The sequence below is a fragment of the Mustela erminea genome, chromosome X, assembly GCF_009829155.1.
Source record: "Mustela erminea isolate mMusErm1 chromosome X, mMusErm1.Pri, whole genome shotgun sequence".
Taxonomy (NCBI): Eukaryota; Metazoa; Chordata; class Mammalia; order Carnivora; family Mustelidae; genus Mustela; species Mustela erminea.
This window is the reverse complement of record NC_045635.1, coordinates 59,889,144-59,904,757: the sequence shown is the minus strand read 5'-3', so window position 1 is coordinate 59,904,757 and position 15,614 is coordinate 59,889,144. Positions and strand designations below refer to the sequence as shown.

Below are 15,614 nucleotides of genomic sequence, written 5' to 3'. Positions count from 1 at the left end.
AGTGTGTTCTCTTCTTGGTAAATTAATATACCATATCCTGCCTTTGACATGTCTTTTGTGAGTTTGGTCAGTGTGGGTCAGTCCCTAAAAGCTTCCCCAATTCATGGTCTGGTAGTTCAAGGGGACACCGACCCTGCCAGGGTGATCACTTGACTTGGAACCACAGGGTCCACTGAGGTAGTGCTTGCCACGAGGCCCACCTCAAGCCAGCCTGTCTCTGACCTTTATCTTAAATCCTAACATCTGCCATGGTCTGAGAGTTGCCTTGCCCTTCCTCCCCCTTCCCTTGTGCACCTTCTAGATTGTTTCCAGCTCTGTTGTGTCTTTTTGGAAGAACAGCCTGGTATTGTCAAGGGCATGAGCTAATAACGCAGCAGGGCCTGAAGAGACAAGGATGCCGGCTGCAAGGGCCTTGACTTTACATGCATGGGCCAGTGGGGAGCAGACAGCAAAGCTCCTTTCAGATGCAAGTTGACCCTGAAATACAGCTGTCGCTACCTGCATGGTGGGATCTGACTGTTTTTGAGGGATGGTGATGGGAAGTGACCAGGGCTACATCTGGTTCGTGGGTTTTTTGTTTTGTTTCTTTTTTTTTTTTTTTTTTTTGTGCTCCCAGCCCAGACTCACTCTTCTCTGTCTTGCTGAATGGCTTCATCAAGCCAGAGAACAAAGAGGGAGTGCGTGCCCTAAGCACAGTTGCCATGGCAACCTCCTCCTTCCCGGAGCTTGGAAACGGCTGCCCACTTCACCAGAACCTCACCTTGTCTGCAGGCCATAAGCGGTTGTATTCGAATCCCTGAGATGAAGTCCTCGAACATGAATTACCTGCCAGTGTAGCTTAGGTTCACTGCTGGGTGGGCCAGGTACCTGCGAGACCATGTCCTGCATTATTGGCTCTGGGCTCTCAGGGGTCTGTGAGAATCAAACCCCCTGTGTGGGGGTCCCACACTTGTGTGGTCAGTGACAGAGGCTCACGACCTCGGCTTAGTGTCTGAATAAAGGCATCACTGCTACAATGAAAACCAGAGGGTGAGACAGAAAATGATTTTTAACAGAAACAATTTATTTTGAGAAGACACAAACAGCTCTAGCTATATAAAGAATACGCTTCAATGGCTGGTAGCAAGCCAGTATGGAATACTTAAAAGAAAGAGAGAAAGATAGAAAAGAAAGGAAAAGAAAAAGAAAAGAAAGACAAGAAAAACACTTTGTCTGATCTCCCCGCAGAAGGCTTCCTTCCATTGTGTGTTAGAATTCTAAAAAAGACTGGGATGATGATCTCTCCTAGTTTCTGCTGCTTCCTGAAATTTTTATCCAGGGACACTGTCTCTTCACTGGGGGAATGGCCTTATCTCCACCTTCCAGTTTAGGACATTGGTCTGTAAATTCCAGTCTCCCTTATTTTTCTTAAGTGAGTTGTTGGCATTTAGTAAGCACTGCATGTGGACCTGACAAAAGTCTGTCTCCTGACTATGCACAGTAGGACCAGTCAATCCTTCCTTATTTTGCTTTCGGCAGGTGCATAGTTCTTTTGCTGCCTTAGAGATCAAGGTATAAGCATGGTTCCCCTCCTCAGTCTGACAATCTTAAACCGAAGGTGGGAAGAAACTGTTTTGCAGATGCTTTCACATAGGGAGATCCTGAAAGGTACTCGCTCATGCCTCTGACTTTTTAGAAATTTAGTTTCTAGTAATGGGGGAGATCCCTGGGCTCAAACGACAGGAAGCAAGTAGAAAGGTCCTAAAAAGCAATTTGCTTCGATAGGAAAAACTGCAGCCTCAGAGGTATGTCTGAGTGACCGAGTGCCTATCGAATGAAAGTCCTAGCACTCTGTATGTCAGCCTGTCCACAATTGTCACAGACGAGTTTCTTCTAATGGCTTCCTGAGAGAAGCAGAAAGAAGTGTTCAAAAGACAAGAAAAAGGGAAATGCCACTGGAGCCCCAATAATCCCCTTCTCATTGACCAGACGTAGAGCTGGACCAGAGACCTGATGAGAACACTGGATGGAGTGTGTGCTTGTGCACAATGGTGTGTGTGTGCGTATGTGTGCGTGTGTGTGAAAGAGAAAGAGAGAGAGACAGAGAGAGAATTAGTCAACAGAGCCTTCACAGTCCCAGTGGAGAAACTATGCTCACATGCACAGGCACACGCCTTCTTCATTCATGCCCCTCAAGGCTTATGTGAGCAAATGGGAAAATGTGAATCTGAGGTTTAGACTTCCAAGTAGCATGAGAGGTAGAGATGGGCATGAGATGGAGAGAGTTGTGAAGAAGCTTTAGGGAGTCTTCTTCTCCTCCTCCTTCTTCTTTTTTAAAGTAAATTCTAGGCCCAGTAAGGGGCTTGAACTCACAACCCCAAGATCAAGAGTCGTATGCTCTACCAACTGAGCCAGCCAGGCACCCCTAGGGAATCCTTTTAAAGGTTCAGAAAACAGGAGGCGGTGGTGTGTCACATGTTTGCTGGGGGCCGGGTGGGGGGGCGGGAGGCACCGGGCTTCCCAAGGAGTCCATCCCCCCTTGGGACTGGGGGCCCAAGAGGCTAGGGGTTGAGGCAGGTAAACACTGTGGGAACAGAATACTTTCTATACCTTGTTGGTTTTCTTGCTGGGCCTAAGTATAGAACAGATCCAATGGAATTATAGAAAATGGACATACGGACATTCTGGGTTTTAAAAACAGCCATGGGGACCAAGAGGGCTGGTGATTTTCCTAGGAAATTGTAGACTGGATTGGATCCTCACGACCTGGGCCACCAGACTTTCCAGAGACAGCCCTAAACTCACAATGGTAATATGGGGAAGGGCAGGCCAGATGACCCAGGGCAGGGGTGCCCGGCCACAGTTTGGGAGACTAGTGATGGGACAAAAGAAATAAGAAAACTCAGAAATCCATTCTTCCCTGCCAGTTTACCCTAAACTTGAGGAAGTAGAGGCACATTGGATAACTAGGACAGGAGGTCTGGGAAAATGAATGAGGGTTTCTACACCAAGGTAGTCACTGAGAGAGAGAGACAGAGAGAGACACAGAGAGAGAGAGAGAGAGAGAGAAACACCATGATGAAGAGCACCCTTCTAAAGATTCATGGGTTGACATATGCAGCCCTCCTCCACCCACTTCTGTGCCGACTGGTGTGACAGTGTAGTAATTAGATGGGAAGGCAGTGAGCCCACATGTGGCCCCCCAAAACCTAAAATACTTACTCTCTGGCCCCTTACGAAAAAAGTGTGTCAACCCTTCGGGTTGAGATCCCACTAATCTCTGAGCATTCCTGAAAATAGAAACCATAGGAGGTCCAGTAGAAACAAGGGAACAATGGAAATAACTGGAAATACCGCTCCAGCTGACTGGCAGGGCCCTAAAGGGACACCACCTGCAGGTCCACGAATAATAAGGTATGCATGAGCCATAAAAGAAAGCCCAAGAATAGGCAAAGAGAGAGTCACACTGGGCAAAGAATGTTTCAGAAAAGAGTGCATGCAGAGCTCAGTATTGATTAGGGAATTCTATTATTTTCTGATAAGATGGAGATGGAGTTTGAGCCCAGGGACTGACATAACATGAAGCTAGGTGAAGTTTCTAGAACACAACTAAAGACCTCATGAGCATCTTACCGCCTGAAAGTACCTCATAAAGTTTAAGAAGGTAAGGATAAAGTAGATTCTAGGAAAGCCTATGTTGGTTTTCCCTACTTTAAGTAAATACCAATTACAAAAGTTCACACTAAAAAGAAGTAGAGACATTAGGGGACATTGGACTCTTTGTTTTTCAAAAGAAGTCACCAGAAGATTCCCCCACATAAGAGACTTTTTTACCAAAAAGTGGAATTTGATCTACAAAAATTCATTTTCAAACATCTCTTAGGGAAAACATATACAAAGTAGGGAACATATACTGAATTTGGAGGGGAAAAGAATGTTCCTAAATTAAAAATGAGATTTGTCTTCGATTCAACTAAAGAAATCTTGAGCATTTTCCATTAAAGCATAGATAATTAATTCACTGAACTATCCAGGAAATTCATATGTTGTAAAAGTAGAAGCCAGCTGTGGGTCATCTCTAAATGCAGTGCTTTAAACGCAAACACACTGGCCCCAGAGACAGGAGACCTGGGATTGAGGCCAGACCCTGTTACTGTATACATGACCTTGTGTAAGTTATTTGACCTTTCTGGGCCTCATGTGTAAAATGAGAGGTTGGTCCCTTTCAGTTCTAACATTCCAGGATTACAGATAAATATAAAAATCAGAGCAATACAACAACTTAGAAATAAGAAATATTCCCCAAGGTAAGCTTTGGAATCAGTAGAAAACAGTAGCACTGAAATATAATAAAAAGAAGAAAATTTTAACTACTAGCCAGAGTAAATATATCTCATTTAAAAAATTAATGAAAAGATTTGTCATTTACAGTTGATCGGGAGAGGTAAGAACACACAGATTGATACTTCTTCACCATCAGGCATATGGAGTTGAAAATGCGTTTGGGGCGACTTATACAATGAGCACAGTGCTGCGTCCGCATGCATAACATCTTACAAAACTGGACGTTAAAAAATAAAAAGCTGAACACCACGTAGGGAATAAGTTCCTATAAAGCTTGGCTTGAAGGAGAAGCTGAGAGGGGTTAACTGGTTGTTCCAGTTCAGATTTTGTTGGTGGATCTGTTGATATCCAATTCCACTACGTAGGCAAAAATCTTAAAATCAGAGCCTCGTCGAGAACAGCCACCACGGTGAAGATGGGTGTTTAAGGGTCGGCAATACCAAACAAATAGAACACTTCTTCCTTCTTCCTATTCGTGAATTACAAAAAAAAAATTAAACCCCAAACAGGCCAGATGTCCCAGCTAAGTCAAATCAAAGGCTTTGCAGGGTAAGCAAGTAGTTGATTCAGTCTGATCATTTCTTAATACCAAATAAATGTACACCCGACCAACACGACAATGTACATCACTTGGCCAGATACGGATCACTCTAATGACAGCAGAAACGACAGGAAAGGCTGGAACCATCTGGACAGTCGGAGCGCGAGGGATTCAGGGGCGTGAAGAAGTAACATCACTGGAATAAACACAACGTGCGTGCGAACACACACATACACAGACACACATCCCAGGGCTGCTGCTGCTGCTAGTTCTGAGATCACGCTCGGTTTTGGGCTTTGCTGAGCGAACATATACACGCATTTCACACAACCCATTACTTATGCAAATGTGTTTTTGCTACACTTATTAAAAGCGCCTCAAATATTTGTCTCTAACCATTTACTACTATATTCCTATGTTTCAGAATATTCTAGGACTTCATTTCACATCATTGTTTAAATTACAATTCTTGTTGTCCTTTGATGAAGGCAGCTGTTTGTACCTCTTTCCTACTCTCTTGTCCTCTTAAATTGCTAGTATCTTTGTGACTTACGGCTGAAACACAGGCAAAGGCCTTGGAGGGACTGCATGCCCTGGCAGAGATCTGGTCTTTCTCACACCAAGCGTTAAGTGATAGCACAAAACATAAATAAGGGTAGGGGAAGCAGAGGCTTGATTTCAGTAACATTGTACCTCCAGGAAGTTTAATAATCACCACCAACACTGGGCAACCGACATCGATCAGACATTGACTGGACAGTTTCACCTTTCACGAGCAGGACGCAGTCTCACAAACTCTAACTCCTTGTGTTCTTTCACTAAAATGATTCGTATGACTTCTATTTGTGTCAAAATGTCACTGTACAATATGAAGAATCTCAGCCTTCTCCATGGCTTTCAGGAGCCTTTTCCGAGAGCCTCTTGGTAGATGTGGTCCCTTGTCCAAGAGGACAGCTCTGGGGATCAGGACTCTATACCCAACCACCGGCAATGTAATGAAATAATTCCAGGAGACTAAGGTATTTTCTATATTCTGGAGTTAGCTGTCAGGGAATTCGGCCTTTCCATGGTGAAAAATACACTTTGGCAACTAATTGGTGCCTAACATTCTACAAGTAGAACTTCAATTCCTTTGGCTTAAGGCTTTTCCCCTGTTACAATGCAAGTGACCCTCGAAAAAGGTAGCATTAAGCCTTACAATGTCATAGTAAAGGACTTCATCCCTTTCCTGAGAGCATGGTTTTCTGAGTGAGAAGAACAAACGAGGAGGCACTCAGGAGAGTTGGTGCTGGGAACCAAGGTCTGGGGAACATGGACCAGAAAGAGGACAGAGAGCGTCCCAGTGGCAGGCCTCCAACTCATTCACCATCTTGCTGAAGGGCAGCCCCTGTCTGCATCCCTACCGAAATGGGGGCTAACTTGCCACTCGGAGCAGGTTGCTTGGAAATCAACCATGTTTTCTGATCATAGTGAAGGCTCTTTGACATACAGGCATACAAACGTTGAGAGAAATGGGAAAAGAAATGGTAATAAAATATTTGGTACAACGGCAGATAGGGAGTCATCGATGGAACCACACTTGTGCACGGATAGAAGATAAACCGATATTTATAGAGTGCAAAGTGCAGGGCTGGGACGAGGGTAAGGCATGTGTGCGGTTCCCGAGAGTGGGCACCTCATTCATGTCACTCTGGTCCTGGCCCTGGCAGATCTGGTTAAAGTGAAAGCTTGCTACTGCATTGATACACTTGGTGAGGATGGAAGGCTGCCCTGGTGAGGACCAGAGAGCCCTGGCCATGAACTCATCTTTTCTCAGGGATGGTTTGTGAGGAAGAGGGCCGGTGCATGGACAGATCTGCTCAGACAGATAGGTACAGTGGGATTGCGAGCTGATCTGTGTCGTCTAGAGAGTTAATTAAGATGGATATCCGGTGAAATGCACATTGTAAGCCTTGTAGAATTTCCTCCATCTTTGCACATTCGAGGTAATGCCTTCCGACTAACTGGTCGACTTATGGTCACAAGGCTAATGCAAACTCTTTTGCTGCCTGTGGTCCCGCCTCCTCAAAGTGTACGCTATCGGCAGGTCATGGGAGCTGGGACTGAGGGACAAGTTTGGGCCGGGGTGGGAGGGAGCCAGGCAAGAGATAAGGCAGGCAAAGGAGAGGAGGCACTAGCAAGACTTTCTGTTGTACCAAGAATGGCTTGCTATCTCCCCTCAACATTTGAATCACAAACATGTAATGAATGCCCACCTAGAGCAAAGCACTCCTAGTTACCCATTAACCAATCCTGGGGATGACTCCTTCTACTCGTGACTAGACTGAGGTCAGTCAGCAGAGCCACCTGCTGCTATTGGCTGGAATCAGAGCAAGCAAGAAGGATGGAAACAACTTGAATGGGAAGCTGACCTCCTGGGGTCAACTTCACTTCACTTGTTATCGTTATTATCTACACAGGTAACAGTGGCAGGAAGAGGTTCTCTGAAAGCCTGCCTGGAGGGGCTTTCAGCCTGTCTTCTCCAGTCTTAGCAGAGTAGGTGTACAAGACAGTGAACACTGGGCTATGAGCCGCGGTGGGAGAGAGCTAGTTGGTGTTACGATAATCACGGGCGTGAAACAGGTTGACTGTTAAGAGCAGGAAGATGTTTGATGTTATGACCCTCAAGGACTAAAAAGGTCTACAGTTTGGTGGTTTGTTTGGGATTAGGTCCCCTGCTGCAAAATATTAAAGGAATATTTCCAGTCCTTGGTGTTCCCTCTAGCCACACCATCACTACCCCAAATCCTCCTGTGCTAACGAAAACACCACTGGGCATTGAGGGCCATAATAATGATGCAGAAGACGTTCTCAGAATCCCATATACAGGTATACAGACTGCTGCAGAGGAAAGCAAGATTTTATGTTAAAACATAAAGGCATCTGGGCATTCAGCTTAGAATGTTTTGGGGAAACCATCAGGAATAGCAAGGTGAGGGGAGAGGCAAAACCCGCCTAGAAGTAGCAAACGAGAAGCTTCCAGAAAAACCAGCAGATGTAACAAATCCTATACTATGTGAGTCTCGTATTCGGCTTGAGTTCAGCTGTTCAAAGTCGTTCCCAAGGAGAAGGCCCTGGCAGCATTACACTTTTGTTAGGCCAAGGCACAAACACCCCTTCATTTCCCTACAGAGGAAAATGTTTCCATCTTTTGGAATTCTGAGGCTGGGGCAGACCAAGTGTGGCGTCCATATATAAATTCAGGCCAGGAATGAGTCTATTTTATGTCAGGCAACCCCTCTGAAATTTGATCAGGACCTTCAAACCAAATAGTTGGGATGTTTTTGAAAGCAACTGGGTACTCGCTGCTTATTATTTTAAGTGGCCTCTGCCTAAACCAAGGGCAAGTGCAGATTGCGAAGAAGTTGGTGAGCCTGCCCTGTACTCAGAAGTCTAGAATTCAGAACTGTACCAACCAAGGGCCTAGGCCTAAGGCTTCTAAGCTAGAGGCCCAAGTCTCCTCAGCTCTCAGTGTAGATTTTCAGCTGCTCAGTCTGCTAGAGTGTGGGCTGTGGAGCTAAGAGCTTGCTTCTCATTGGTGAGCGAGGCGGCCTATCAAAATCAAGAACTGTTTGTCTCTGGGGCACTTTCTGCATCCTCCAGGAGGTTGGCCAATGAATCCGTTTGGGGCGGGGGGATGGCGGTAGTGAAGGAGGAAGGGGTCCAGGAAGCAGGCTACAATTTCATTTGACTTTGCTTTTCCCTTCTTGGGAATATGGACAATTAACCCTCCATTAATGGTCAGCCAGTTTTTGTTTAATGCGTTGTCTGTTTTTTTTCCCCCAAACTCCCAGCAACCAGACATATGAAAATCAAATGAATCATTCCTCTTGCCCTGCTTAGAAAATTGAACTGACAAGTGCCTATAAGCTTGTGTGTGTGTTGTGGGGGGGGTGGTGTCACAGGGATTGTTTTGGGGCTCTGTCAGCATCCTATTTCCTCCAACCCCTCTACTCCCCCACAGCATAGTTAATTGGAAGTTGGTCACATGGTGGAACATAAATGGCAAAAAAAAAAAAAAAAAAAGATAGCCCTTTTTTTGGCGTTATGGGCCATAGCAACTTGCAAGGCAGCCTTTTAGGTTTGGGATATATCCTTTTTTTAGTCCATACATTCTTAGTTTTGGAACAGAGTAAGACTTCCTTTAACCAAAACAAAAGCAACCACACACCACAGTCTAAACTGAATGGAGGTGGACAAGTTACACTTACTTTCTCTCCTCCTTGAGACTTTGATGACGCTGTTCCTTCAGCTAATTACTTCCTGTAATGAAGGTTATATGCAAATGAAACGAGGGTTCTTAGAATGCAGCATGAGCTGGGCACCGATCCTAGCTATCCTTGTTGACAGACACTTGAAGAATCTCAAGGCGCACGCGCGAGTCGCCTTGGCTGGATCTGAGAGAACGCATGGCTGCCTCTTTTGGTGGCTGAACTTGGTTCACCCAAAGCAACTCAGTCCTGACTTTTCCTAGCTAAAGGGGTGGGGGGAGGGGCTACAGGTTCATCGAAACTCATCACCCTGTTCTCCGTGTAGACAATCAAACTGAAAAAGGCATGAATTTCAAGACAGAGTCACATTCATATTTTGTGTGACAAAAGCCAGCCAATCAACCCCATGCCGAAATAAGTGTACACCCCCAAACCTCTCTGGGGGCGGGGTGCAGAGAGCTTGACTGTGGTTGAAGAGGCCTCAGAGTCTTTCTGCTTCTCCACACGGGGCCAGCAAGGCCTTGCCCCAAAAGTGAATCATCGGCAACGGCACCCCACGACCCCCAGCTTTGGCAGCACCGGTTGGCCCTCACACTGTGCTCCTTGGTGACCAGAAGTCAGGGTCGGAGCAGCTCGGTCAGTGACCGAAAAGATGGCGCAGGTGCTCTTGCGCCTCAGAATTTCTCCTCAGGGCACAGCACTGGAGGGAAAAAAGGAGAAAATCGGTAGTCAGTAACGGCAAGATTATTAAGTGTGAAAATGCAAAATGTCCGAAGGTGATTAAAGTGCCTGATGATTTTAGCTCTAGGTCTAGTGGCCTCTCTCCTGCGGTCCAGAGGGTGAATGGATGGAAAGGACATGTAGGCTCTTTTGTTATTTCCATGACTCCTTTCTAAAACCCTTTCTCTTCCCCTTCGTCTACTCAAGTTTAGTGACTAAACTGTTTGCTGAACCCTGGCCTTAGGTACTGGGGTTATCGGTGGTTTCGTAGTCTTTTGAAAATTGTGCAATAATTCTCCGAGCCAGTGGGTTAGTAGTCTTCAGCAGTTCGGCTGCTGAGGGCCGGGACTTTGGGGTTGCCTTGCTCCCCTTTTTCTGTAGCAAGGCCTTGAATTCGTCGTTTCTGCCAGCATCCAGGTTAGCACTGCCGCTTGACCCCGCAGAGGCAGCCGACTCACTGACTGGAGAATCAGCTGGATTCTTCCCTGGTGAATGGGAGCTTGGTCTGCTGCCGCCTGCAAAGGTCTCCCCAGGCTCTTTCCAGCCAAGCAGCTTTCTTTTGGACCTAAATAAGAAAAAGTTTGCTTTGAGTGAATTCAATGCGGCAGATGTTTCCTAATGCCTCATATAACTTCACAAAGGCCAGTGACACGATCTGGAAGCTTCTACACAGCAGCCGCGTGAGCAGTTGCGCTGACCAGCTTTCTCCCTCTCTCCCTCTCTCTCTCACAGCTAAGTCCTCAGAGTCCCCTGTCTGGCTCCCTGGCTCTACACTCCTTTCAGTGCCCACAGCTGGAGGGCCTGCAGGGCTCTGGGACCAAGGGAGAATTTAAGGAGTCAAGGCTATTTGCTCAGTGACTCTGACTCAAGACAGCCTGAGGGAACTGATGCTCCTGCACCTCTGGGAACTGGGATCTTTCTAGTTTTTCTCACCAGCAAGCCCTTGCTCTTTGCCCTTGTCCAAGAAGAGAGGGTCCCTATCCGGTCCCCCTTCACCTCCGTTCCTGCTCTGATACCCGGCTCAGTGCCCCACTGCACTTCTCCTTTTAAATTATTTTTTATTGACATAGAATGTATTATTTGCTGCAGGGGTACAGGTCTGGGATTCATCCATCTTACACAATTCACAGCGCTCACCACCACACATACCCTCCCCAGTGTCCATCACCCAGCCACCCCATCCCCACAGCACTTCTTGCTAAGATTTGTTTGGTACAACGAAGGCTGTGAAGGGTTAAATGTCTCTGTCTGTAGACAGAGCTTCGAGAGAGCAGATGGAGCCACAATAGGCCGTGCTGTTGCTAGGAGACGAGAGGCCTCTCACTCGGCACCTGGTCCTCCCTTCCCGGGCCCCTCCTCCACTTCACCCAAAGATGTCAGCAAATTGCATCTGCGAGGCCTCAGACTGCCATTGCCACATGTGAGTATCTGAACTTAGTCTCCAGCTTTCAGTGCTCATGGCTGCTTAGAGGTCTCAAAAGGGTAGGCATTTCCAATAAGAATTAAGAAAATGGGTCTCGACCTGTGTATCACAGTAAACAAATCTTCTGTTGTGCGTGAAGCCACAAACACATCATCGTCATCTTCGGCGATCCATTCAGCTGTTTTATCACTAATGACACTTTTTTCTGCAGTGCTCGGTTCCACAGAGCTCCCTAGGCATAAGAACCAGAAGGAATTAAATACTTCGACCACAAGAGTTAGGACAAAGCACATTCTCATATGAATCTCATTCGATGTTCAAAGCAACTCCAAAAGGGCTGTTGGGCAGAGACCCTTAATGTCTCCATTTCGCTGAGGAACATGATGTTCCAGAGGTTAGTGTTTGGCCAAAGTGGCCTGACCAGTGAAGATCAGCATGGGTCCTTGTTTTCTCATGCCTTTTCCATTACACCAGGTTCCCTGAGCATTCTCTTGCTTTGAATGCATCATTTTTCAAAAATCAAGAAGCTGAGAGTAATCTAAAGCAATGATTCAAGCAGTAGGTGGGAGTGGGACCGAGCTGAATCTCAGAGCAGCCTGTGGAGTTTGACAAAGCATAATCTAAAATTACCTGTGGCTTTGACTTGTTTGCCTGTTATAGTCTGTGTGATTTAACTTGTGCTGAAAGCCCAAATCAGCTTACAAAAGGTCATAAGATTTTTTTTTAATTTTACTTATTTATCTGAGAGAGCAAGCGAGCATGGGGGTAGGAACAGAGGCAGACAGAGGGGGACAAGCAGACTCTGCGCTAAGCAAGGAGCCCGATGATGCAATGTGGGGCTTGATCCCAGCACCCCGACCTCTCAGGATCATGACCCGAACAGAAACCAAGAGTTGGACGCCTAACTGACGAGCCACCCAGGCGCCCCAGGAAGGTGATAAGATTTTGATGTTTGGTGTTACGGGTTCAAAAAAGGATGCGAAACACGGATGGGTGTGGAGGACAATCTATTAAGTGAAATAGGCGGTCCATAAAAGACCAGTGCAATGTGATTCCACTTACATGAGCTCCCTAGAGAGAATCAGATTCATAGAGACAGAAAGTAGAAGAATGGTTGCCAGGGGCTAGGGGGAGGGAAGAGTGGTGAGTTATTGTTTAGTGCGTACAGACTTCAGTGTTGCAAGATGAAGAGCGCTCTGGAGAGGAAGGGCGGTCATGGTGGCCCAACATCGAGAATGTACCCAACGGTACTGAGGTGAATGCTTAAAACGTGGTGAAGATGGTAAATTTCAAGTTATGTGTATTTGACCACAACTGAAGCAAAAAGGGGACATGAAACAACGACCTTAGAAAAGGATGAGAAAGATTATCTAGCCTAGTTTTATTGTCCTGGGAAGCGCCAGCCTCAAAGAATCCAAGCAAGTGAGCTCCCTTTCCTCTAGAAAGCACTAAGAAAGAGTGCCGCTGGAAACCTATGCCATTGTTTTCAGAGGCCTGCAAGCCGGCAATGGCACCGGATCGCAGTCTGGGAGCGTACTGAGTCCTGTGCGTGAAACTGAAATGAGTGTGGCTAGCGAAAAGTGCTGTCCAGTGAAGCAGAGAGTTCATTCCCAGGGCAGGGGATGTGCGCCTGACCAGGCAGATGGACTCCAAAGGTCCTAGGGTGCGAAGACCTAGTTTGATTGTATTCTCTCAGTCCTGGGGGTTCCAGGGTGGACTGGCCCAAACTGGGCCTTGGAGATCCACCCCTTCCTGGGTCACTCCTGATCCCAAGGGCTAGCGAGGTCTCTTTGGAAGAACCCCAACCCTCAAGAGATGCCTCATACTGACCCACTTGTCCGGGACTCAGGATCATTACTGGGGGCAGGGACATTTGCTCCTGTCTCTGGCACTCTGTGCTCACTCTCATCTTGCCTGGGACTGAAAGGAAAAGCCAGCAGACAGTTTACTAACCTAGAGGACTGGCCTCCCTTTCACCTTCAGCCAGCAGTGGTAAAGTCGTCCTCGCACCAGGGGACTGCAGGTGGTCACTGGTGGGGGGACCCTTGGCCTCTTCCTGCAGGGTGATGATGGGGCTGAGAGGCAGCCTCAGCTCGGCCCCGTATGCCTCCATATGAGCCGTGGATGAGGTGAGAGGCAGATACAGCACGCTGGGCTTTTTGGGAACGGGAGGCGGGATCTTGCCTTTCTTTCTCTCCACTTCCTCCTGGCTCTGGAGGCTGATTCTTTCAGGCAGGGTTCTCGCCTTGGGGCCCCCATCCTCCATCATGCCCTGGGGAAGTTGCTGTGTTCCTGAGAAGAAAGCACCAGAGGAACTGGCAAAAGGTGTGAGAGCGAGAGAGGAGGGCGCTGGCGTCTCCCTGGGGCTTTTGCCCTCGGGGAAACTGGAGGGCTTTGGTTTCCGCACCACCGTGTAGATGTCTGGAGGGAGTGGCCCCATGGGTTGAGCTGAGCTCTTGGAAGTCATAGCCAAGGTTGGCGAGATGAGTGGGCACTCCTCGGGGACAGATGGTGGCTTATGGACCAAGCTCGGAGGCCTTCGGGCCACCGGGGGCTTCTCAGCTATGGGAGGTTTCATCTTCCTCTCGGGCAAGGTGAAGACTTCCGTGGCTGGGTCCTCAGCATAGTCAGGGCTCTCCACGTCATCTTCCAGCTCAGACTTGCTGACAGACCTCAGACGCACGGAACGGAGGTCCGACTGAGTGACCATAGGCATAACAGGCTGGTTGGGGCTCGTCTTCTGGGCCAGCTTGGCCCCAAAATTCGTATCTGAGTGATGCCGGCTCACCTTGGTTTTGCCTCTGATGGAGATGCTCATCCCAGACAGATCCAGGTTGGTCGAAGAGGTGAGTGGCAGGTCAAACGACAGCCGTGACTTGGACATTTTCTCCATCGGCGAGGTTGCGGGGAGTGACGACTTCCTCTCAGGGACCACTGGACGCACCCGGACGCCGCCACTCAGAGGCGGCAGGTGGCCCAGGGTCAAGGACAGGGACACAGTGGGCGTCGGGGTCTCTGACTGGCTGGAGTAGCCACTGGAGGGTGACATCAGCCCAGTGGGCCTTCCAGGGGAGGATACTTCCCTGGCCTCTACCTCGATGGAGAGCTGAGATGGTGTTGTGGCTCTGGACGTGGAAGGGGAGGCGAGAGACTCTGAGCTGCCCTGAACTTGGCTGCACTCGATGACTGTGGTGCCAGTGGCGGTGCTGGAGCTAGACAAGGACTGGTAGGTGTCACCACACTTCCAGTCAGTGAGATACCAGTGGTGGGAGAATTGTGGACCTTCCGGATCTTTGAAAGTTGGCACAGCTGGGTGACCCTGAGCATCAGGGTGGGACAAGTGACGTCCTTGGTGTTCCAAGGAGAGGCAGAGGCTCCTGGGCCTCTGGTCCTTGGGCAGTGCTGACCCACCTTCTGGCAAGAGGGCCAGCTCATCTTTGACCAGCGAGACGCTGCGCATGGGTGGGGAAGGCTTCTTCTTGGCCTTCTTGAGCGAGATACTCTTGGATCTCTGCCTTCTGTGCTGGGTCTCCTGCTGGGCACTGAGGGAGGCGATGTTGTCGGCACTGTTACTGCCCTCAGAACTCGTACCGACACAAGGCAGGGCACAAGCCTCGCTGGCCTTCTGTTCCTCTTCGTAGGCCACCTCCACAGTGCCTGAGTCTGTGGGCACAGACAGCGACCGCTCCCGGAACCTGCTGGCCCCTGGTGGGCCCATCTCCAGCCTCGAGGTACCACTAGTGAGAAGACCCATCTTGGAGGGTCGCTCAGACGCTTGCTGTCGTTGAGAAGGGTGCTCGGAGTAGACAGCCGACCCACTGCATCCTGCAGGGTTATCACGAGTGACCAAGAGGGCAGTGGCCTCCTTAGGAACCGAAGGGGGAAGCGAGTGCAGAGAGACCCAAGCATTGCCTGAGGAAGGATTTCTTCCATGTTCGCCGACTCGACTGCTCTGGCTGGCGGTGCTTGGAGTCATGTAGGTAAGAGTATCTCCCTTCCAGGAAGCAGAGAACGTCGATTCTGTCGGCCCGTTGCAAGAACTGGGGACGCTGTACACCATTCCCACGCTCTCCATGCCAGGGCGGTTTGTGGCACTGCACACCTGGAGAGGTTCTTCCGGCTCACTAGAAGGACTCCTTAGTACTGGAGAGGTGAGATTTGGGAACTGAGCTTCCTGGCCGACTGCAACTCTTCCATGCACACCTTCTGGGGCAGAATGACTGGGCCTGATGTCCGAGGTGGTGGCACCGGCCACGCCGCCTGCCAGCCTGCTGCTGTGACCTGGAGAAGGTAAACACAGAGGGTGAGTCCTGCCGCCGGGGATCCCCCTTGAGGTCGTCCTCTCGAGACAGGAGCA

The 15,614-nt window shown here is 48.6% G+C and overlaps 1 protein-coding gene across 8 annotated transcripts in view; it reads right to left on the bottom strand.

Annotated features, from left to right (window-relative positions):
- Window positions 1-570: 570 nt before the first annotated feature.
- NHSL2 (NHS like 2) overlaps window positions 571-15,614 on the bottom strand; it is a 263,702-nt gene continuing 248,658 nt past the window's right edge. For 7 of the 8 annotated variants that reach the window (XM_032331457.1, XM_032331458.1, XM_032331462.1 and 4 more), the window contains 3 exons: window positions 13,211-15,538; window positions 11,357-11,489; window positions 571-10,399 (listed from right to left, as the gene is read on the bottom strand). In XM_032331457.1, coding sequence (XP_032187348.1) covers window positions 10,075-10,399; window positions 11,357-11,489; window positions 13,211-15,538 — 2,786 coding nt within the window. In that variant the 3' untranslated portion in view covers window positions 571-10,074. Of the gene's footprint in view, window positions 10,400-11,356; window positions 11,490-13,205; window positions 15,539-15,614 lie in introns of those variants that run through there. The other variant, XM_032331460.1, reaches the window with a different exon arrangement.